General features: G+C 53.1%; 7 protein-coding genes across 7 annotated transcripts; 2 read left to right on the forward strand and 5 right to left on the reverse strand.

Annotated features, from left to right (window-relative positions):
* Positions 1 to 154: 154 nt before the first annotated feature.
* Positions 155 to 3,152, reverse strand: BO86DRAFT_446233 (Nop53-domain-containing protein). The gene is made up of 5 exons (XM_025676503.1): positions 2,978 to 3,152; positions 1,969 to 2,907; positions 1,701 to 1,913; positions 943 to 1,272; positions 155 to 870 (listed from the first exon to the last, which is right to left on the reverse strand). Exons 1-5 carry the CDS (start codon positions 3,109 to 3,111, stop codon positions 267 to 269), a joined length of 2,220 nt encoding a protein of 739 aa, XP_025530628.1. The 5' UTR covers positions 3,112 to 3,152; the 3' UTR covers positions 155 to 266.
* A 190-nt stretch (positions 3,153 to 3,342) lies between these two features.
* cef1 (putative cell division control protein (Cdc5)) lies at positions 3,343 to 8,932 on the forward strand. Its single transcript, XM_025676504.1, has 11 exons — positions 3,343 to 3,508; positions 3,568 to 3,601; positions 3,677 to 4,020; positions 4,085 to 6,033; positions 6,320 to 6,393; positions 6,528 to 6,619; positions 6,706 to 6,733; positions 6,859 to 6,923; positions 6,990 to 7,024; positions 7,081 to 8,243; positions 8,347 to 8,932. The coding sequence occupies exons 1-11, from the start codon at positions 3,483 to 3,485 to the stop codon at positions 8,503 to 8,505; spliced, it is 3,969 nt and encodes a 1,322-aa protein (XP_025530629.1). The 5' UTR covers positions 3,343 to 3,482; the 3' UTR covers positions 8,506 to 8,932.
* A 159-nt stretch (positions 8,933 to 9,091) lies between these two features.
* BO86DRAFT_229695 (uncharacterized protein) lies at positions 9,092 to 9,905 on the reverse strand. The gene has a single exon (XM_025666991.1). It carries the CDS (start codon positions 9,744 to 9,746, stop codon positions 9,231 to 9,233), a length of 516 nt encoding a protein of 171 aa, XP_025530630.1. The 5' UTR covers positions 9,747 to 9,905; the 3' UTR covers positions 9,092 to 9,230.
* BO86DRAFT_229710 (uncharacterized protein) lies at positions 9,906 to 14,365 on the reverse strand. Its single transcript, XM_025666992.1, has 4 exons — positions 13,974 to 14,365; positions 13,663 to 13,915; positions 13,440 to 13,613; positions 9,906 to 13,379 (listed from the first exon to the last, which is right to left on the reverse strand). The coding sequence occupies exons 1-4, from the start codon at positions 14,262 to 14,264 to the stop codon at positions 10,066 to 10,068; spliced, it is 4,032 nt and encodes a 1,343-aa protein (XP_025530631.1). The 5' UTR covers positions 14,265 to 14,365; the 3' UTR covers positions 9,906 to 10,065.
* A 1,909-nt stretch (positions 14,366 to 16,274) lies between these two features.
* Positions 16,275 to 17,218, reverse strand: BO86DRAFT_386814 (60S ribosomal protein eL21). Its single transcript, XM_025671432.1, has 4 exons — positions 17,148 to 17,218; positions 17,001 to 17,068; positions 16,878 to 16,925; positions 16,275 to 16,768 (listed from the first exon to the last, which is right to left on the reverse strand). The coding sequence occupies exons 1-4, from the start codon at positions 17,181 to 17,183 to the stop codon at positions 16,444 to 16,446; spliced, it is 477 nt and encodes a 158-aa protein (XP_025530632.1). The 5' UTR covers positions 17,184 to 17,218; the 3' UTR covers positions 16,275 to 16,443.
* A 221-nt stretch (positions 17,219 to 17,439) lies between these two features.
* On the forward strand, positions 17,440 to 18,543 carry BO86DRAFT_454238 (40S ribosomal protein uS4). Its single transcript, XM_025677046.1, has 6 exons — positions 17,440 to 17,469; positions 17,539 to 17,576; positions 17,657 to 17,675; positions 17,752 to 17,850; positions 17,932 to 18,165; positions 18,223 to 18,543. The coding sequence occupies exons 1-6, from the start codon at positions 17,456 to 17,458 to the stop codon at positions 18,395 to 18,397; spliced, it is 579 nt and encodes a 192-aa protein (XP_025530633.1). The 5' UTR covers positions 17,440 to 17,455; the 3' UTR covers positions 18,398 to 18,543.
* Positions 18,542 to 19,875, reverse strand: BO86DRAFT_332965 (uncharacterized protein). Its single transcript, XM_025668798.1, has 3 exons — positions 19,494 to 19,875; positions 19,193 to 19,412; positions 18,542 to 19,098 (listed from the first exon to the last, which is right to left on the reverse strand). Exons 1-3 carry the CDS (start codon positions 19,713 to 19,715, stop codon positions 18,677 to 18,679), a joined length of 864 nt encoding a protein of 287 aa, XP_025530634.1. The 5' UTR covers positions 19,716 to 19,875; the 3' UTR covers positions 18,542 to 18,676.
* Positions 19,876 to 19,879: the final 4 nt, after the last annotated feature.

Below are 19,879 nucleotides of genomic sequence, written 5' to 3' on the forward strand. Positions count from 1 at the left end.
AACGCGACGCGTTGCCCGCGTAAAGTGGGCGAACGGAGCGGAAGCGGAGTGTCTTTCCGTTGCCAGTCCACCCGAGTTCATTTGTTTAGACTACCATAGCATCCCCAGGCCGTATTACTAGGAGAGAATAACATGTAGTAGGTATAGTTTGTTTATATTCTATATACTCAGAAAAGCCTCAGATGTTGAGTAGCTTTGTAACTTAATCAAGCTGGGGTATATTTAAGACAGATAGATCTTGCCGACTCATCAAGACATTGTTGAAATCACCTCTTACGGGTCTTCTTCTTCTTCTTTTTCTTCTTCTTCTGATCGTCACCCGGTTCCTTCTCGACTACCACGCGCACTGGCCACTTCTTCAGATGTTCTCGTTCGAATGTGTCCTTGTCCCGCCGGTAAAGGAGCATTGTGGCCTTCGCATCCTCAACACTAGAGTGGGCACCATCTTGGATATTCAAGCCCAAGAACTCGGAAGCCAGCATCTTCAGACGAGGGGAGCCTCCGCCAGCTATCTTTCGGTAGGGCTGGTGTTTGCTGGTGTCTCGGATATCACGCTTGGGGTGGCTCAGCAGCAGAGCATCCAAGTCGTTGCTCACCGCGTGTCCCACGAGTATGCGTCCACTAAGAATTTCCGTAACCTCTTGTTGAACCTGCTCGAGCGACCGCGCATTGGTCATATGTTTCGGAAGTATACCGCTGACATGCGTCCGCCAGTCCGTGACCATCTCCTTGGGTCGGACATACGAGTCGTAAATCTGCTCGCCGTTGAAGTTGACAATACTGACACGCGCAAGGGCCGAGTCGTTATCCGGGTTGGGGCCGACGCCCACCATTTCGCAATCCATCGCAACGTATTTTCCTAGCTCAGCACTAGTCTACAGTCAGCAACCGGGTCCAAGGCGAGCCACAACGGCAAAGAAGATCAACAAAGTGGTAGCTGACGTTGGTGAACGGCCTTCATTGACCTTGGAAGTTTTCGATTCCACGACCGACGCGGCGGCGGAATTCCTCCGCGACGTTGGCTTTGAGCTGTCTGATACGGTGGCCTCTGGACCTCCATCTTGGGTGCTTTGCGACATGTTTCTCTTCTTGACGGGGGCCTTTTTCCGTTCGATCTTCGGTTTCCCGTCGGCTGCGTCGGTTCGGCGTTTTTTCACTGTAGCATTTTGCGTCTCGCGGTCCGAGATCTTGCGCTTGGTGGCGGAGGAGGAGGAGGAGGAGGAGGAGGAGGCGTGGCTTTGCTTTAACGTCCCCTGGAGTTTCTTCCAATTACTGGAGAGGTTTTTCAAGTCCATTCCAAAATCAGACCAAGTCGCTATTGCATTGTGGTCTGGTCAGGATGGCAGAGAGGGAGGGGATCCGGAAACAAAAAAAAAGATTCAGTTGCTGCGGAGGCAGACTAGGCTGGCCCGGCAACTTTCCTGAACCGGCCTTCCCTCCCGCACTAAATTTTCGGAACAGGATCCACATGTCAGTTCTCGATCGCTGTTGCAGGGGCTTATCGATATTGAGTCCCATATCAGCCAGCCCACCAGGATTCCAAAAAGTAGGGTACGTATCTACTCAATTGCTTATAAAATCTCTATGATCAAGTGTGATGATGGCATATACAGAATTCTCGTTGTAGCTTTGACCCATATTATGTGAAATTGCTTTTAAAATCCACCGCATGAAAACGCCAAAAAAGGGAATCTATTTACAAGCCTGGAACCTGGAAGTCCTTGTGGGACCATTTCACCGTAATCTCCCTCTTGGGCTTCTTGACCTGTGTCACTGGTTTGCGAGCCTCCAGCTTGCCCTGAACAACCAAGGTCCGGAATCGGTCATCGAGCAAGTTGCCCTCGGGTTTGAGCAAACGCAACGAGTCTTGAAGCTCATCCGGTAGCACGACCTCCAAACGCTTCTCGGGAGCACTGTTATCGAGTCAGTAAGCAGAAGGTAACGGGAAAAGGGAGATTTGCGACATACCGTAGCTTTCCGAGAGGTCTGCGGCGCAGAACAGTATCATCACCTTCCTCGTCCGAAGAAGAGCTGTCTTCCGACTGCTCGGCAAGCTCAAGCTCCTTTGCTTCGATTTCTTCGGGAGTAAGATTGGCACGTGCATATTGCTCTTGTCTCTTCTTCATCTGAGCCTCCCACTTCGCTTGCCGCTCGGCTTCCTTGCGTCTCTTGATCCTGTTCCTTTCGGTCTTGGTCTTCCGTTGCGGACGCTTCTTGTTCAGCCACTCAGGCTTCTCGTATTCGCTCTCAAAGCCCTCCCAAGCACTCTCGTCATCCGACCTTACCGCACCGTCGTCGTCTTTAGCCTCTGCGATCATCCGTTGTCTTTCTTCTTCCTTGCGCTCTTCCTCCAGGCGCTTCTTCTCATCCTCGACTGCCTTCTGGCCGTGCTCTTGTAGAAGCTTGTCCCAGTCTTCAAATGTGGGGTTGTAACTCGTTCCGGCAGTCGGGGCGCGAACTGCGGGGATCGGCTTGCCGTTCGCAGCGAGGGAGATAGGAGCGTGCTTCAAGGTAACGGGTTCGACCTTCTGCTTGGGCTTTTCCAGGAAGTCGAATTTAGGGTCCTCGTAGCGAGTAGTGTCCTCCGCATCGGCCCAGGGGTCGTACAACTCGGTCTCGGTCTTGTTGGTGGGTTTGCCTTCCTTGGCCACCTGCTTCAAGCGCAGCCAATCCTTCCGGGTAACCCAATCGGCCTTCTGTCTCTTGTTCTTCGGCTCGAGAACCCCATCAGTGACCTTCGAATTCGTCCGTGTGCGTGTGTCCACAGCAGGAATCGCAGAGCGCTGTGCGATGATCTCCTCCGACCTCAGAAGCTTGCGCTTCTTCTGAATTGCCTTGCGGACCTCCGCTGAACCAGTGGTATCAATTACGAACAGCTCCTCCGAGGGCTTCTCCGCAATAACACCTCTAGATGTTAATGGAACGTTAGCGAGACTCCAAATAAAACCGAAAAGAAAACCTGATAAGATTCCCGTACCCTTTAATCTCTTCATCTTTCAAGAGGCGGAGGCCTTCCTGAACCTCCGTGATGTCAACATTTTTGCGCCAGGCCTTCTTGCCCTTGCGGGATGGCTGGCTGAATTGCCTGGGGGCCTCAGTGGAAGCAGACATCGTGTGTGAATTCTGCTACGGAGATAATGACTTTGTGAAATCTTATCTTTTTTGCGGCATCCTAAATTTTGATTTTCCGACCAAAAATCTGGACCCGCTTACATAAGATCGCGCGGGGAGGAGCAAACGCTAGGCCAGTTGTCGCGCGCTAAGGCTCTGCGCGGCTATCGCGGGCAAAGTGACGAACGCCCGCCTCAAGACTTGATCTCTCGCACTGCACCGCGTTGATTCCCCGTCGGCATTACCCAGCGTGGACATCAGTGTTCCACTTGTCATTCACCCTGCGCATCATTTTGAGGCCATTTCCAGATTTCTTTTGTTATTGTATCTCCCTTGGCTCGCTCCTGTGAGCCGCCGGACTCTGAACAGCCATGCCCGTCGTCAAAGGAGGTGTCTGGTGAGAGCCATTGCTACATTACTTCTTGTCGCCGGACCCCCAGCTAACGCACTACCTAGGACCAACATTGAAGATGAGGTGCTTCGTGCGGCGGTAAGCTTTCCCTTTTCCGATCGATAGACGTGGTGCTGCGGAGCTCTAAGCAATGCTAATGTACCACTTCCTTAGGTGTCCAAGTATGGTATGAACCAGTGGGCTCGCGTATCCTCTCTCTTAGCACGAAAGACACCCAAGCAATGCAAGGCGCGGTGGGTGGAATGGCTGGACCCTGGTATCCGCAAGGTCGAATGGTCTAGGGAGGAGGATGAGAAGCTGCTGCATCTGGCCAAGCTGATGCCCACACAATGGCGTACAATTGCGCCCATTGTAGGGCGAACGGCAACGCAATGCTTGGAGCGCTATCAGAAGCTGCTGGATGAGGCTGAAGCTCGAGAGAACGATGAGCTAGGCCTGGGAGGTCCTTCCGGTGCAGAGGCGGCTGCCCCCAGTGCGGATGACGTCCGCCGACTACGGTATGATTCTGTGACCATCTCCTAACATAATGATCCTGCAGTGCAAGTTGCTGACTTTTGTTAGGCCCGGTGAACTGGATCCCGACCCGGAATCGAAACCCGCTCGGCCCGATACGATCGACCTTGACGAAGATGAGAAGGAGATGCTGAGTGAAGCGCGTGCTCGTCTAGCAAACACACAGGGAAAGAAGGCCAAGCGGAAGGCCAGAGAACGACAACTGGAAGAGTCGCGACGATTGGCGGTCCTTCAAAAACGACGTGAGCTCAAAAATGCTGGCATTAATATCAAGGTCGTTACTCGCAAGAAGGGCGAAATGGACTACAACGCCGACATTCCCTTTGAGAAGCCTGCGGCACCTGGCTTCTACGATACCACAGATGAACAAGGTCGAAACGAGAGGCAGCGGGAGATGTTCGATCCTCGCAAGCAACAACTAGCGAATAAACGAAAGGGTGACCAGGACGAAGACGCGGAACGGAAGAAACGGAAGAACGACAAGAATAGCAACTCCGCCGCATTCGCAGCTGCCGCTCGCGCTGGCCAGATGCAGAAGATCAGGGAGGCTGAGCAGAGCAGCAAGCGGAGGGCGCTCGTGCTTCCGAGCCCCCAGGTCAGCGAGGGTGAGATGGAAGACATCATCAAGATGGGCATGGCGGGTGATAGGGCCAGTAAGATGGCAGGCGATGAGGAGGGAGCTCGAGGCCTACTCGGTAACTACAATGCGATTGTTGGTGGGACGCCTATCAGGACACCCAGAGCACCCCCGCAGGAGGATCACATCGCAAACGAAATTCGAAACATCAAGGCTCTCACCGAAACTCAATCGTCTCTGTTAGGTGGTGAGAATACTCCCCTTCACGAAGGCGGGGCCACTACTGGATTCGATGGAATTGCCCCTCGCCGCCAGGAAATCGTTACCCCCAACCCTATGGCTACCCCATTCCGACAAGGCAACGGCGTCGGCGCTACACCTATGCGCGGTGGCATCGGACCCGGCGCTACTCCGCTGCGGACACCTCGAGATCATTTTGCGCTCAATCAGGCAGAGGCCGGGCAGCTTATTGGCAGTACCCCCCGCGATATCAAGATGTACGAGAAGAATGCACGTCAGACTATTCGCGGCAAGCTCGCTGCGCTTCCCAAACCCAAAGAGACGGAGTGGGAGCTTGAAGAACTTCCCACAGAGTCCAATGAGCCCTCGGTAGCCGCTGAGGATACCGAAGAAGATGCGGCTGAACGTGATAGGAGAGAGAGAGAGGCGCGAGAACGTGCCGCCCAGGCCGAACTCAAACGTCAGACACAGGTATATCAGCGCGCCCTACCCCGACCAAGCGTTCTCGATATCGATGCGATGCTGGAACGGGTATCACATATCACGGATCCCATCTCTGGATTGATTGCCAAGGAAGCCGCTCTCTTGATCGCCCACGATGCCCGCAAATTCCCCGTTCCCGGCGCTAAAGTGGAGGGCAAGGCACGGAAACTGGAGCGACTTGACGACAGTTTGATTGAGCAGGCCCGTGCAGCTGTCACGGCGGAAGCTTCGACATCCGGAAAACTCGAGGAGTGGCAAGAGAACTTTGATGAGCAGTGGTCAAACAAGCATTCTGATGTTCTACCTGGTCTTGCCAATTATACCGATGAGGAGGAAGACTTCTTCCAACAAGAGCAGCGCATGATCAGCGCTTTCGATAGCGAACAAGCCTCATTGCTGGCCACAGCTGAGCGAGGCAACAAGCTGGAGAAGAAGCTTGCATTACACTATGGTGGCTATCAGAACCGGGCGAAAACGCTTCGCACGAAGATCGTCGAAGCCAGCGATGCACTTCAAAGATCGAAAGATGAACTCGATGCTTTCCGAACTCTCCAGATCTCAGAGGATTCGGCGATCTCGCGAAGGCTGGAGAAGCTTCGTGATGATGTTGCTTTCGTCATGAGGAGAGAGCGCGAAGCGCAGGACCTCTACAAGAGCAGGAAGGACGAGCTGGATGAGCTGGTGACAGGCACTGGGGGTATGGTGAACGGCTGGCATTGAGGCCGCAACAAGGATACCTAGATTGACGTTTGACCTGGTTATTCGAAATTTAATCATGCCCTACATGTACGATTTGTATAGTATTTCCTCATTCTCCCCCGGAATGCGCGGAGCGATGGTGTCACTGGGCACACCATGGAATCGGTTACAGAAGTTGGTTTGCAGCACAAATATGCATAACAAAAAATGCTTATGTGCAGGCAATTTATGTTGCTTTAGATGCATTGTATATTCACACATGTTCAAAACGTAGCATCCCATAGCTCGGAGGCGAACCAAAGCAACGTTACGTACCGAAGCAGGCAAGCTGGGGATGAACCAAAAGCGGATGGCAAAAGTTCAAAGGCGGTCTCTTCCGGCGCATTCGCAACGGAGATTCCTCCCATCCCCTCCTATCAAACCCCTTCGCGTTCCATCACGAAACTCATGCCCTTGAGTCCTATCATCTAAGAACTTGTCTTGTATCGAAAGAATAATCGTCCCTCGAGCACCATGGGCGGCAGGGACGAAACCGGCACACCGGACCCCGTTGAGAAAGGGTTCGCCACCCTCAATACCATCCGGTAAGCGATCAAATAATTATTTGCCTGCTTGTTTTGAAGTTTTCGACGTTGATTTCCTCGGTCGGAAATACTGATCAGAGTGCTAGGATCGGTGTGAAAGCTATGGTACAGAAAGTCAGTTGTCGCAATTTCCCTGCGCTTCACTTTTCGCCAGCGGCCCATCATCACGTGATATGGCGATGGGCTGTATACTACAAGCCTCGACCGGCAACGTTAAGCTGACTTGCTTCCCCGTCTAGGATGGAGAGTTACGAAAAGCGGAAATCTTGTCTATAAAGCAGCGAAAAGACGGTCCTTCCTTTTAGTATGCTCGCTCTTTCCCTCCGCTGCACTTTGCATCTTGAGTCTCGTGCTGATAGCAGCTGCGCAGTGTCCATTATGTTGATTTCAACAAGCGTCTGGATGGTGAGTGTTCTGAGAACCTAGAGTGGATCCGCTCCTAAGTCCTGACATGACAACAGAGTGGATTGCCTCGTCGCGCATCGATCTGTCGCATGAGGTTGAATGGCCCCAGCCAGAGAAACCGGAGAAGAAGAAAGCCGGCCCCGGCAACAAAGCTCCGAGCAAGAACACGCAGAAACGCGCCCGAGCCGAGAGCCGCGACGTATCAGCGACCCCGGATCTCCTCACGGGGAAGAACGCCAACGTCGGCAAAGCCCAGCGTCCCTCGAAGGCAGGTGGGAAGGAGAACCGCGGCGATGAGACGCCGGCCAACCTCTCCATCGGCGGCGGCTCCGAGGCCGTCTCCGCGGACGGGACGCCCAAGCCGGAATCCGACGACGTGGACATGGTCGATGTCAGTTTCTCCAAGGATGTCAAGGAAGAGGAGAAAGCCCTGGGCCTCATGTCCCGCGAGGAGGAGATCGAACGGCTGCGGACCAGCGGCAGTATGACGCAGAACCCGACGGAGATCCACCGCGTGCGGAACTTGACGCGCCTGCAGATGGGCAAGTACGACGTGGAGCCGTGGTATTTCTCGCCCTACCCGGCTTCGTTTTCGGACGCGGACATCGTGTACATCGACGAGTTCTGCCTGGGGTACTTCGACAACAAGAGGTCGTTCGAGCGCCACCGCTCCAAGTGCACGCTGGTACACCCGCCCGGCAACGAGATCTACCGGGACGACTACATCTCCTTCTTCGAGGTCGACGGCCGCCGTCAGCGCACCTGGTGCCGCAACCTCTGTCTGCTCAGCAAGCTGTTCCTGGACCACAAGACGCTCTACTACGACGTCGACCCCTTTCTGTTCTACTGCATGTGCAGCCGCGACGAGACCGGCTGCCACCTGGTCGGCTACTTCTCGAAGGAGAAGGATTCCGCCGAGGGCTACAACCTGGCCTGTATCCTGACCCTGCCCCAGTACCAGCGTCGCGGCTACGGTCGTCTCTTGATCTCCTTCAGCTACGAGCTGAGCAAGCGAGAGGGCAAGCTGGGCTCGCCCGAGAAACCCCTCAGTGATCTGGGTCTGCTGGGCTACCGACAATACTGGCGAGAGACGCTCGTGGAGATCCTCATGGAGTCCGGACGGGAGAACATCAGCGAACACGACCTTTCCTTACAGACCTCCATGACCGAGAAAGATGTCCATGAAACCCTGGTCGTGTTCAACATGCTTAGATATCATGTACGTTTTCTGTCCCCTTCCTTCCCCCTTCATATCAGCAAGCCGGCCGGCCCACCTTCCGAAACCAACAACATACCCACTAACTCAATCATCTGCCTTACAGAAAAGCAACTGGGTCATAGTCCTCACCGACCAAGTGGTCGAAGAGCACAAGAAGCGTCTTGAAAAGGAGAAGCTCAAGGGGGCTCGTAAGATCGACCCCGCCCGCCTGCAATGGAAGCCGCCGGTCTTCACTGCTTCATCGCGCACGTGGAACTGGTAAGGTGGACGTGGTGCGGTGACCTTGCTATAAGGTTGCCTGCGTCAATGATCTAAGCAAGACCTCCTAGCTCGCAAGTTAAGCGAGGATTGATACCCCCTTCCCCCACTCTTCCTCCTTCCTTCAATTCTGGATTTATTCCCCAGGAGTTCGGTGCTGCCTTCAAAGATATTTGGCCTTTGTTTCTGTCCGGGGTGTTTTGGTGATCTCATGGTGTTGAGGAGGACACCGAGGAGTTTTTTTTCTTTCTTCTTCCCTCTCTCTTTTGTTCAGCCTTTTCTTTTCCTGGACGGTGTAAATTATGATCTTATATTCTCTGGAGCAAGGAACAGATGATGTTTCGCTGAATGCTCCAAAGCGTTCAATCAGTTAGGAAGTAGCAGTGGCTCATCCACACTGCCTAGATTTAAACAATCACATATACGAAGAGCATCTAGTGATAACCCAAGTAATAACCCAAGTAATGACCGTGTACTCTTCTACAAAGCATCTACAGTTCAGAAAACTTGGTCCCACCCTTCAATTTTAAATAGATATACAGTCCCTTCAGACTCACCACCATAAAGTGTTTGATATTGAAGATACCCCCAAAACATCTCTTCAAGTATCTAAGCCCTTTAATTTCCACATCAACGACCCTCTACGACCCAGGAACCACGAGTAGAACATTCTGTTAGGTATTGAGAATGGGAGCACACGTTCAGAGCGTGCGCGCGCACACACAAAAGCTAATTACACGCTTTCAGGAATCGGGGTACAAAAGAACAAAAAAGGGGCCCGCAGCTGCGCTCTACCTCTCTCTCTCTCTCCCGGTTTTCCTCTTTTTTTCCCCCTTTTCTCCTTTGCGTGCACAGTGCAATATGCAACCCAATTTTGCCATTGCACTTCAACGAGCTTGGGAAAGACCATGTCATGGAAGAATAACATGCCTGGGCGGGAAAACCTAGATAAAGGACATTTTTTCCCATGCAAGCAAGTCGTTTCAAACGAGTTTCAGGCTGGAGAGAAAGAGTATGAGAGCGGGTGAGAAGCGTGGGGGCAGAATATGGGTCGAATGTTAACATATGGATGGTGAGGGAGATAGATAATGGGTGAGTTGTTTGCGGACTCAACCCAGAGAACCATGAATGAGGTCGAGGGTTGGGAGATGATACAGGACAAAGAGTTGCGGAGAAGGTTGAAAATGAGAGAGGGAGGAAGACAGGGAGAGAGAGAGAAAGAGGAATGAAGAAATGGACATCCATGATTCATGCCAAATGGAATAATGGCAAGGGAGTGAGTGGTAGCAACCGCCGACGCATCTTGCCTTGAAAAGAAGCCGACATCCCATCTCGCGCCCGAAGATCAGTATGTTACTCTGAAATAGGTACTAACAAGGTATGGCGCCAGGGAATATTGCACGGGCAAAAGAAAAGGAAGATTAAAGGAGTACTAAGAATTCAGACCGAACCCAGACCGATCAACAAATCCCCCGCAGGCGTAGCTCATCAATACCGAAATGAACGCTCAATGAACATCTGGCAACCAGCAAAAGCCAGCGAAATTTTTTTCCAAAGAACCAGTTTAATGGGACCCACTGAATGTGCGGGGGCCCCAGGACGCATTTCGAGATTGACGTCGTGGAGAGCTGCCGCCATTCGTCTGCTGAGCTGAGGTGGGTTTTTTCGAGACTGATCCTCCGGGGGTCTCACGTGGCTTCGTATTCTTACGAGGTTTGTAGGTCGTGGAATTGCGCGGCCGGGAGTTGGGCGTTCCCAATTTCTTTGGAAGGGAGACAGTCTTCGCAACAATAGCGCCTGGAAGTCGAATCGTAGCGCGAGTATATCCGGAGGGGTCTCTGTCATGGAAACCAACCGAAAACGGCTCAATGCTATGGATTTGCATCGACTTCAAGTTCTTGGCTCGTAGCTTCGACTGCGTGGGAGGTAAAGCGGCTTGCCATGCTGCCGGAGGAGCGTGGGTTGGCACTCGAACAACTGGCAGAGACCCCGCTTCGCGATCTTCGAACATTTCCTCGGCTTCCTCTACCTGCTTTGCGGTTATCTCGCCGTCCCCGACTGTGAGCTCAACGTTGAAGGGCAGAGAAACCGAGACGGCAGCAATATGAAGTTGAACATCAAGAGGCTCCTTTGTCGCTGATGTGACCGCCAGAGCATTCTTCTTCTCCGGTACAGTCTTCTTGCCGAACAAAGTATTGATCTTTTCCTGCCAGGAAGTCGCTGTCGTACCATGTTGCGGGCCGGTGCGAGGGGGTGCAGCAACCATTGAGGCGAAAGTTGGCGGCGGGGGCGGCGGCGCGACGATCTTCGGGGGGAGCTTGACTATAGGCTTGGGTGCTGGGAGATGGACCAGTGGTCTGTTGCAATCACCTGTGTATACCGGATGGCTGGACATTTCTTCAGGCGGTGGTGGGGAAGGGCTTCGATAATACTCGGCTTCATCAGCCATTGGCTTCCGAGGAGTCTCCGTGGCCTGTGGGAAGAAGCGTGAACTACGCACTGGAACACTACCAAGAGGGCGTGCGTGCGTATCTGCAAAAGGAAGATTGCCAACAGGGTGATCGAGCCCCGGAAGAGGGTTTGCAAGTGGAGCGTTATTCTCGTTCGATCTCGAAATTCCAACCACCTGTCTCTGTCCAGCCTGGTCCCCGGTGCGGACTTGACGCCAGGTCTCATTGAATGTAACCTGAAGCGACGAAGGCCCTTGTGGGATTGCACTCATTTCGTGGCGAATCTTATCGTTCTCTTCTGCCTCACGCTTGGAAGCAACCGCATGGAAATTGTTCCAGGCTGCAGTACCAGTACCACGGTTCTCATGCTGACGATGTTGAGTATGTTGCGAACTGGGAGGACCGATGGGGCCGGGCCGCCCAATAGGATTGATGACCTCGTAAGGAACATGGCGAACCTCGGGAGATGGTAGAGGTGAGATCGACGTAGTTTCTTGCGGAGACCGCGCGGGTGCGGAGAAAGTTTGTGCTGGTGCAATGGGTGGTTGATCCAGACCTAGGTGACTGCGGAGCGAGATGTCTCGTGCTGGGAAACCCCCAAGGCCCTGTTCAAAGATTCCGTTCCCTAAAGTCTTATCACTGCTCAGAGGCTTCCAGGGGTTTGCAATTGGTGGGGCAGTGTTCACAAATTTCGGATTCGGCGACCACGGCAGATATGAGCTAGGAGGGTTGATATTGCCCCTCCACTGCGGGTTCTGCTCGTCAATCTTAGCATCTGGGAGTTGATCAGACGACGGAGCCGGGATATTGTTGCTCTGCTGCGTCCCGTTTGGCAAAGGCGCCTCTTGCTTGGGCTCACGAGCCGGGGAAGATGTGCGTCGCACACCAGCTGTGGCAACAGTTTTCTCCGTAGCTCTTTCCCTCTCGACGAGCTTCTTCACGGTGTCGGGATGGTGAACTTTCATCATTCCATACTGCTTCGGTTCCCCACTTGGCTCGGGAACAGGAGGTTTCGGAGGGGAATGTAGCACATGTGCGGTAGCTTGTTGAGCATTAGCTTCATTCTTTCCAGTGTCGACTGATTCTCTGCGTAGTGACTTTGGTTTCTCTGGTGGAGGACCGAGCGCCTCCAGCTTCTGCCGGATTCTTTCACGCTTTGCAGCTTCCTCTTCCTTCTCCTGATCAAGCCTCCGCTGGCGAGCTTCCATCCTTTTCTCCTTCATGATACGTTCTTGCATTGCTACAGGGTCTTCCTGAGGCGCCTGCGGCACTGTCGTCTGCTCATCGGCTGCCTGACTCACTTCGGCAGATGCAGTGATAGTTTTATCTTGAACATGCGTAGGACCCCGCGCAGAGTAAGGGCCAGCGCCACGTCGATCAGGAGAGATCTCACGATAAAGAATGTCTTTGGATGCCTCTCTAATGAAGACGGATGAATCAGGCATCCCATTGACTTGAGAGCCCCTTCTAGACTCGAATGCTTTGTGAACCACGTCAGGTCGACCTACCGACATCCGACGTCCAAAACTGCCGCTTCCACCACTGACATTGGAAGATGTTCGGCGGCGCGTCCAGTGCACACCATCTTGACCACTCGAACGATGCGTCTGGAATGCCGCGGAAGGCTCTGCCGGGCCAGTTTGATCGCCTTGTGCTGGTCTCTGAAGCACAGATGGCGTGCGGAAGGTTTGCTCAGCACGCCATGGCCCTTTCCTGGTGTCAGGAGCAGGCTCGTAACGACCCGATCTAGAGTTGTAAAGCTCGCGTGTTCCAGACTGCATTTCTCTCCAAGATCGGTTAAAATCATCGGCTGCAATCTCCTTGGGAGGCAATGCCCCGGTGAGACCATCGGCAACATGGGGCTCCCTGACGGGGACGCGCATAGGTGGTTGAACCTGCATTGAGGGCATCACGGGTGACACTTTCTCGACCGGGGGAAGAGGAGCCCAGGGTGACTTGGCCGGAGGTGGCGCCGGACTAGTCGATAGCAGGGGAGATTTGTCGTTTGGTCCCTTCGCGATGATACCAGCGCTCTTAGCTTGTCTTTCGGCGTTCGCTCCAAGTCGTAAGACAGTCGGGTTTGGACCAACTGACGTTATGGTTTTGGGAATATTTGGAACAGGCTTCGGGGGTTCTTTTGGAGGCGCAGCTTGCTCGACCAGAGGAAAATCCTTTTGGAAGTCTGCGACGGCCTTTTCTTGACTCGGTATCGGCGCTGTTGTGGGAGGCTCCGGGTGAGTAAGGTTCGTTTTCGTCCCGTCAGTCCATTCAATTGTCTCAGGGGCCCAGTCGTCTTCGTCGTCATCGATATCTGCCCATTTCGATTCCGTGCCCGCGCCGTCTTCTTGGATTCTAGAAGTCATGTGGATGCCATATTGTTGCTTCAGTTCCTCATCAGTAAGGTGTTTAGGGGGGGTCTGTTGAACCGCTGGATGCAAAACAGTGTTAGCAAAGGATTAATAACAGCATGTCGTACATTAAGCCTTACGTCGATTCTTATTCCAAACCTGATTTGGACCCGGTCCGCTGCCACCTGCTTTGGATGCGCTCATGCCTGATTTTGATAACGAGTCCCGTAGGCTGCTTGTGGACTTTACGACCAATCGGGGTCGTGAGGTCTGTTGCGGCGTTCCCAAGGGAGTTGTCAGAGTCGAGGAGGGGGCTGTGGGCCGTTAGAACATGGATTCGACAAACAAGCTTATTCGAGTTACCTTTCTCAGAGGGTTTGCTGATGGGAGGAGTGCCAGGCGCCTTGGGAACCGAAAATTTGGCAAAAGTGACCGGCTTAAATGACGTCGGCTTCTTTGAACCGGCACGCGCATGGAGTTTGCTCTCAGCCCGACTTGCGTCGGACTCAGAACCTCCTTGCGAAGCTGTGTCCTCCCCAATATCCGACCCAGAAGTTACACCATTCATTTCTAGCGCTCGTGCTGCGACCGGCACAGGAGCGTACTTCGAAGTGTCCTGGGTCTTATTCAGTATGATGTAGGTCGCGACACACGCCTCAAGTTAGGCCACTCACACTCGGCATTTGTTCAGAGTCCTCTCCTTTCCCGTGCTGACCTGATGATTCTGCTGCTGCACCCGTCTGGTATTCACCCTGTTGAGCGTTCGTCCCCGTTTCGGCTCGTATCGTTGTAGCGGTATCTTTCGTCTCCCCCGCGTCCCCTCCAACAGGTGTCTTGTCGGCGGTGCTCGCAGGAACGTCGGAAGGCGAAGGATCGCCGCCCGACAGGGTTTGGTTTACCACATCGTGGTTACTCTGCTCTGCCATAACAATTCTCGAGTCTGTGAGGCCAACAGGTTGCGACATCTGTTAGACAAGCGTTCTGAACAGGTAAATATGGAAACAAGAGGCGGCTGAGATCAGAAAGTCATGGATGCATGCAGAGGGATGGTCTGAGGATATACCTATTGTCAGGTATCAGAGATCGCCACGGTTGGACTTGCTAGCTCAACTGTTTGAGCCGTAAAAGCTCCGAACGACCAGGTGGACGGCGGAGAGGGGACCAAGATCAGAGGAATGGCTGGAAAGCCAGGGAAAGAGAGGAAGGCGCAGGAAGGGCAGGCGTTTGAGAGCTTGTAGAGTGAGAAGTGAAAGCCGCTGCCCAGGCAGACCCGTTAGGGGGGGGGAGGTTGCGATAGAGGAGGTGGTGATGCTTGTGAATGATCGGGTGATGGCTGCAGTCATTGACGGTGACTTGACGGGACGGTTCAGGTTGAGGCACTAGGGTGGCTGTTTTCGGTTAGCGCGGCCACCTCCCGCAAACCCTGTGGCTGGAGCCGCGTTGGAGCCTTTGTTGCCGCCCGCATCGAATCGATTCACTCTGTGCTACAACACCACCTTCAGCCCCCAGTGCCAGCAACTTACATCTCACACTGTTTGTGGTGATCGCGCTTTACCAGTCACATCGATGTCCACTGACAGCACCCCCTCACGAAGTTTGCATCGCACAGTATACAGGGATGCACTGGCCCATGTCGAGTTTCAAGTAGTTGCTTTACCACCACAACACCTACCAACCACCATTGACTCATTTGGGCAACCTAGACCTCATAACCTTGACAATGTTTCGCACTTGGAACCAGAAAAAACCTCTACCCAAGCGGTCAGATCCACCTGCAATATAATGTTTCGTTACGGTCGGAAGATGTTTTTGCAACAACAGCCGTCTTGCTGTCGGTGTTACTGGGCATTGACTGAAACTCTAGGTTTGAGTGAAGGCTTGTTTGAACTCCACAGTCTCTGCTGATTTTCCTTCTCTGTTCAGACCATACCCAAAGCCCAATCGGCCGCCGGCCTCATTACGTTGAAATTGTTTAGCGGGTCGACAGCAGATCGAATGGTGGCCCCTCATGACACATTGACACCGTACGCTATCAAAACATCAGTTAATCTGCATAATCACCGCAGATCATCAGCGCTTTGCTACTCTTGAAAGTATGAACCAAAGAGTCGACCTGCGATCACAAGGAGTTCATCCACAAGGAGTTCATCCACAAGGAGTTCATCCACAAGGAGTTCGTTCACCTGGGAAATATAATGGAGTCTTGCGTCCAATGCATGCGACCCAAGCCCATTTGGGAAGATGTTCAAAAACTGCATTCATTGCAGTATTCATATGATTTCGAATCATATGAGGATGGACATTACTCAGTACAAGGCATACGAGGGACAATGAGGTACCCGTAGAATGCTATGCAAAAGTGGGATGTCAAATTCGTAGTCGGATCAAATTCGATTCGATCGGCGATCCCAGGAGTCACACCTCATGATGTAGCCACGGCATAAACATACTAGACGTTGATAGCGTTAGGGTTCTGAATTATTAGAGCTCCACTACTCTAGCGTACATAAGGGCGATGGTGCGGCGAGATGCGGCGCCGATAGGAGACCCGGGGTGACATCACTGGTGCGAGGGTCACTGCCCTATGAACGATGGGTTTGATTGGGCTACAATGTAACTACATGGAACGGGATTGCCAGGTTCTAGATCTACAAGAGAATAGAGAGCGCAGACGATTGGAAAAGCTTTGCATGAGCCGCTGGCCTTACAGGGCGTATCGGTACAATGACTGAACATGCAGCGGTTCGGGTATCCCAGCACAAGATCGGACGTCGGCAATCCGACGGCTTGAACAAGTCGATATTGACCTCCAACAGAGAAGAACGTCGGAGATAGGTGCGGGGGTGTGGAAGTCGTGGGATCTCGTCTTGTAAGATGGCGGGGCGACCGCCAGCGGTCCTCATGAAGACGTGCGGAATAAACTCATGGCAGCTCGGTGACGGGCGGCGCAGGTTGTGTTGAAATGCTTTTGAACAAGGAAATGAAAATTTTGTTTTTTCTTTCATTCAGGGGAATCTATGCACAAGATCAAGGTGTGCTAGTACACCCGGGAACCCTGCTTCATCTCATCTTAATGCAAAGGTTTACCCCCAGATGTAAAACCCAGAAACACCAAACAACCGCAAACGACCAGATATCATTCGTTTAAATGTGGGTGTCGTAGGGGATGGGGGTGATGGTCTCGGGGGCGGAACCCTCAACGGTGTGAGCCTCGCGGGGGCCGACGGGCTGGCGCTTAAGGTGGAGGTGGACACCCTGCTCCTTGGCCTGGCGCTTCTTCTCGGCGTTCAGCTTGACGCGCTTGATGAAGTCCTCACGGGAGCGGGAGTGCTTGACGTGCTCGATGCGGACGTTGATGCGCTTCTCCATGTAGCGGTTGCCGACGACCTTGTAGAGGAGGACACCGACGGAAGACTTGGTGACGTTGTAGACAACACCGGTCTTTCCGTTGTAGACCTTGTAGGGCATACTATTCCAAATCTCAGCAAAAACCATTTCGACCATGTTGGCGGAAGGCAACCAAGCCAAGTCGTTCTGTTCGGACTCGTCACGGTTGTATCGGGCGGAATTGTACTGACCCCTTCTGAACGGCACCGTTAACCTTGACATCGACGATGTCACCAACCCTATATCAAAACTATCAGATCCTGCAAATCACGTATATACCGGTGTCTTCGGCGGAGGGGAAAAATCGGTCGTACCGGTAGGTCTTCAGGTAGGTCGACAGGGCGATCTGACCCTTCTCCTTGAAGTTGCGGCTGAAGGCATACTGAACGATAATTTGGTCAGCGCGTGCGTCCCGACCAGCGAAAATTGGCGATGCAAAAATCCTCCATATAGCGACATACCCGAGTACCGGCTCTCAAACCGTGCGAGTGACCCATTTCGGCGGTGTTGGTGGTGCTGGTGTTGAGAACTTGTCGACGTCGAAAAGTGCCTCACTCTGCCGCCCGTCGCGATGGTGTAGACTTGTTCGGGTAGTTAGTGTGCCCGTTCTCCGCCGCCGAGGGCTAGCCCTCGCACTAATCCGGATGCGGCTCCACCTTCGCTCGCTTAGTCTCCATCTCCAAAACGCTTCTTCCTCATCCTGAACGTCTACGATTCTCGTGAAGTTCGGTAGCACGACAAACATCGCGACAACGCGCAATCAGCAGTCATGGCCCCCGTCCCGTGAGTATACGGTCTACGATGAGATCTCGAGATGTCGCATTTTTTCTAACTCGAATTGCTGCGATGTAGCCGCGTTTACTCCAAGACCTACAAGGTCCCTCGTCGTCGTAAGTTCGCCTTATCAGTTTGGGATCGAAAAAAAATCTCGATATATATGGAAGTTGGTCATGTGCTAATGTTGAGATAGCTTTCGAGTCGGCCCGTCTGTTAGTACTCTCCGGCCACTGATCAGAAGCGTGCTTCTGTTTATGTCGTGTGTTCCTGTGTCTAATTATGCTATAGTGACTCGGAACTGAAGATTGTCGGCGAGTACGGCCTGCGCAACAAGCGTGAGGTGTGGCGTGTCCAGCTCACCCTGTCCAAGATCCGTCGTGCTGCTCGGTATGCGACCCACCACCCGATCATAATCTTCGAATGCGACCGTGCGACCCAACTCCGAACCAAGCGCTAACCATCACTTAGTGAGCTCCTCACCCTCGACGAGAAGGACCCCAAGCGTCTTTTCGAAGGTAATGCTTTGATTCGCCGTCTGGTCCGCATCGGTGTCCTCGATGAGTCCCGCATGAAGCTCGATTACGTCCTGGCCCTCCGTGTTGAGGACTTCTTGGAGCGTCGTCTTCAGACCTGCGTCTACAAGCTTGGCCTTGCCAAGTCCATCCACCACGCTCGTGTCCTGATCAAGCAGCGCCACATCCGGTATGCGACCATTACTTGATCTCCTCCCTGGACTTGCGCGCTAACTATCGTCAACAGTGTCGGCAAGCAGATCGTCAACGTTCCCTCCTTCATGGTCCGCCTCGACTCCCAGAAGCACATCGACTTCGCTCTCACCTCCCCCTACGGTGGTGGCCGCCCTGGCCGTGTCCAGCGCAAGAAGGCCGCTGCTGCTTCCGGCGGCGCCGGTGAGGAGGATGAAGAGGAGGAGTAAACGATTTAAAACTGGAGTACGGACGGGTTTCGTTAGCGAAATTAAAACTGCGGGGTTCCTTTATGGCTGCAGTATCGCGTATCACGTTGTACGGTCTTGCAATACCATGAATGAACAAATAGCCTTCGGCTCACTTTCGATGCCCTACTTTCTTCTCTGCGTATTTGCGCGTGTGTTGCCAATTTCATGCTTCTCAATTCGTAGATCGGACTCCGCACAAGACGCCGTTGACACCAATACAAATTCCGTAGTCATCCCTCGTCCCAAAACCAATATCCCTTATCTTTGCACGCCCGTTAGCCTCTTGAGCGTCACTTCTGCGCTTCTATACCATCTTCCCATTTCTTCGAGTCCATCGCTCTCTCCCTCTTCCTTCTTCCTCTGGATTTCCTGCGCCTGCGCTATGGCTTCTGTCTTCCGCCGTTCTAGAACGCCTAACTCGCGCTCCACCGCCTCGGCCTCTCTAGTTTTGCGGGGCAAGGCGTTTTGCACCGCGGCAAGTTGTCGATCAAGCGCCGCCAGCTCGGCCTCCCGCTCGGATAGAAGGCTCAGTGTGGCCGGTAGAGGTAAGTTCTGAGACGACGACGCATCCGCGTTAGTGACTTGTTTCGCCCGCAACTCTTCGATGGTTGATTCGAGATTCGAGATCGATTCCGGCAGCGTGGAAAGTTTAGTCAACTGTAATTGCACGTTTTTGTATCCTGCGCGTCCCGGAAGGATCGTAGTTAGACGTTTTCACATTCCCAGGCAGGCAAGCTTGCACAATACTTCGTTTGGCCTTTTATGAGCACTCACGATTTGCCAAGTCCCGACCCATCTTCTCCATCTCTGCAGTCATCGCCCGGACCTCTTCTTTCCTTGCACGCAGTTCTGCCTTCACCTCGGCCAGTTGCGTCTCGAGCTCGACGTTTTCATTGTGCCCCACGACCAACGGAGGATCACCGACGATCGCGCGCAGGAATTTCTCCTTTGTCACTTGCTCCACATACGAGAATCGTAGTTTCGAAAATAACTCCTTCAGAAAGACTGGTCAGTATACCACTCTCCTGCGCTAAATTTTCCGACTTTCACAATAGAATATATGAAGGGTTCGCACTTTGTAATGGCTGAGGTCCGCCTCCAATGAAGCAGGTGTCGGGCTATCGAGGGAAGAGACATCTGAGTTGCGCTTCGAAGGGGTAGTGGCATGGTTCTCAGATGTCGGAGAAAAGATCGGTTCGCTGATCCGTATGATATTCAGTTGCGTCTTCAAGTCGCCATTCTCCTGTTCCAGTTGCTGGAGTCGTTTTCGCACTTCGGCGGGGTTCGGGTCGGACATGTTTTATCGTGATCGTGATCGTGGAGATCTTGAGCAGGTAGGAGGTAAGTGACAGGACGTTTTCTGAGCCGAGTGGTTATAGATTGGTGAAAGTGTGTAGCTGACCGAAGAGGATTTGACAATCTAACGGCGGTTTTCTGCTACTGCGCGTCGGCAGAACATGC

Source organism: Aspergillus japonicus (assembly GCF_003184785.1).
Source record: "Aspergillus japonicus CBS 114.51 unplaced genomic scaffold BO86scaffold_8, whole genome shotgun sequence".
Taxonomy (NCBI): domain Eukaryota; kingdom Fungi; phylum Ascomycota; class Eurotiomycetes; order Eurotiales; family Aspergillaceae; genus Aspergillus; species Aspergillus japonicus.

Excerpts from the sequence above, each read along its gene's own strand:
- BO86DRAFT_446233 (XM_025676503.1), bottom strand. The coding sequence starts at position 3,111 with ATGTCTGCTTCCACTGAGGCCCCCAGGCAATTCAGCCAGCCATCCCGC. Across the intron at positions 2,908-2,977 it reads AAAGATGAAGAGATTAAAGG|AGGTGTTATTGCGGAGAAGC; the intron begins GTACGGGAATCT and ends ATTAACATCTAG. Across the intron at positions 871-942 it reads AATGAAGGCCGTTCACCAAC|TGCTGAGCTAGGAAAATACG; the intron begins GTCAGCTACCAC and ends ACTGTAGACTAG.
- cef1 (XM_025676504.1), top strand. The coding sequence starts at position 3,483 with ATGCCCGTCGTCAAAGGAGGTGTCTG. Across the intron at positions 4,021-4,084 it reads GATGACGTCCGCCGACTACG|GCCCGGTGAACTGGATCCCG; the intron begins GTATGATTCTGT and ends GACTTTTGTTAG. Across the intron at positions 6,924-6,989 it reads AAAGACGGTCCTTCCTTTTA|TGTCCATTATGTTGATTTCA; the intron begins GTATGCTCGCTC and ends GCAGCTGCGCAG.
- BO86DRAFT_229695 (XM_025666991.1), bottom strand. The coding sequence starts at position 9,746 with ATGGATGTCCATTTCTTCATTCCTCTTTCTCTCTCTCTCCCTGTCTTC.
- BO86DRAFT_229710 (XM_025666992.1), bottom strand. The coding sequence starts at position 14,264 with ATGTCGCAACCTGTTGGCCTCACAGACTCGAGAATTGTTATGGCAGAG. Across the intron at positions 13,614-13,662 it reads CAGCAAACCCTCTGAGAAAG|CCCCCTCCTCGACTCTGACA; the intron begins GTAACTCGAATA and ends AACGGCCCACAG. Across the intron at positions 13,380-13,439 it reads GGTTTGGAATAAGAATCGAC|CGGTTCAACAGACCCCCCCT; the intron begins GTAAGGCTTAAT and ends TTTTGCATCCAG.
- BO86DRAFT_386814 (XM_025671432.1), bottom strand. The coding sequence starts at position 17,183 with ATGGGTCACTCGCACGGTTTGAGAGCCGGTACTCGG. Across the intron at positions 16,926-17,000 it reads ACCTACCTGAAGACCTACCG|GGTTGGTGACATCGTCGATG; the intron begins GTACGACCGATT and ends GTTTTGATATAG. Across the intron at positions 16,769-16,877 it reads AACGGTGCCGTTCAGAAGGG|TATGCCCTACAAGGTCTACA; the intron begins GTCAGTACAATT and ends GATTTGGAATAG.
- BO86DRAFT_454238 (XM_025677046.1), top strand. Across the intron at positions 17,851-17,931 it reads AAGATCCGTCGTGCTGCTCG|TGAGCTCCTCACCCTCGACG; the intron begins GTATGCGACCCA and ends ACCATCACTTAG. Across the intron at positions 18,166-18,222 it reads ATCAAGCAGCGCCACATCCG|TGTCGGCAAGCAGATCGTCA; the intron begins GTATGCGACCAT and ends TATCGTCAACAG.
- BO86DRAFT_332965 (XM_025668798.1), bottom strand. The coding sequence starts at position 19,715 with ATGTCCGACCCGAACCCCGCCGAAGTGCGAAAACGACTCCAGCAACTG. Across the intron at positions 19,413-19,493 it reads CGGACCTCAGCCATTACAAA|GAGTTATTTTCGAAACTACG; the intron begins GTGCGAACCCTT and ends GTCTTTCTGAAG. Across the intron at positions 19,099-19,192 it reads GGGTCGGGACTTGGCAAATC|GATACAAAAACGTGCAATTA; the intron begins GTGAGTGCTCAT and ends CGGGACGCGCAG.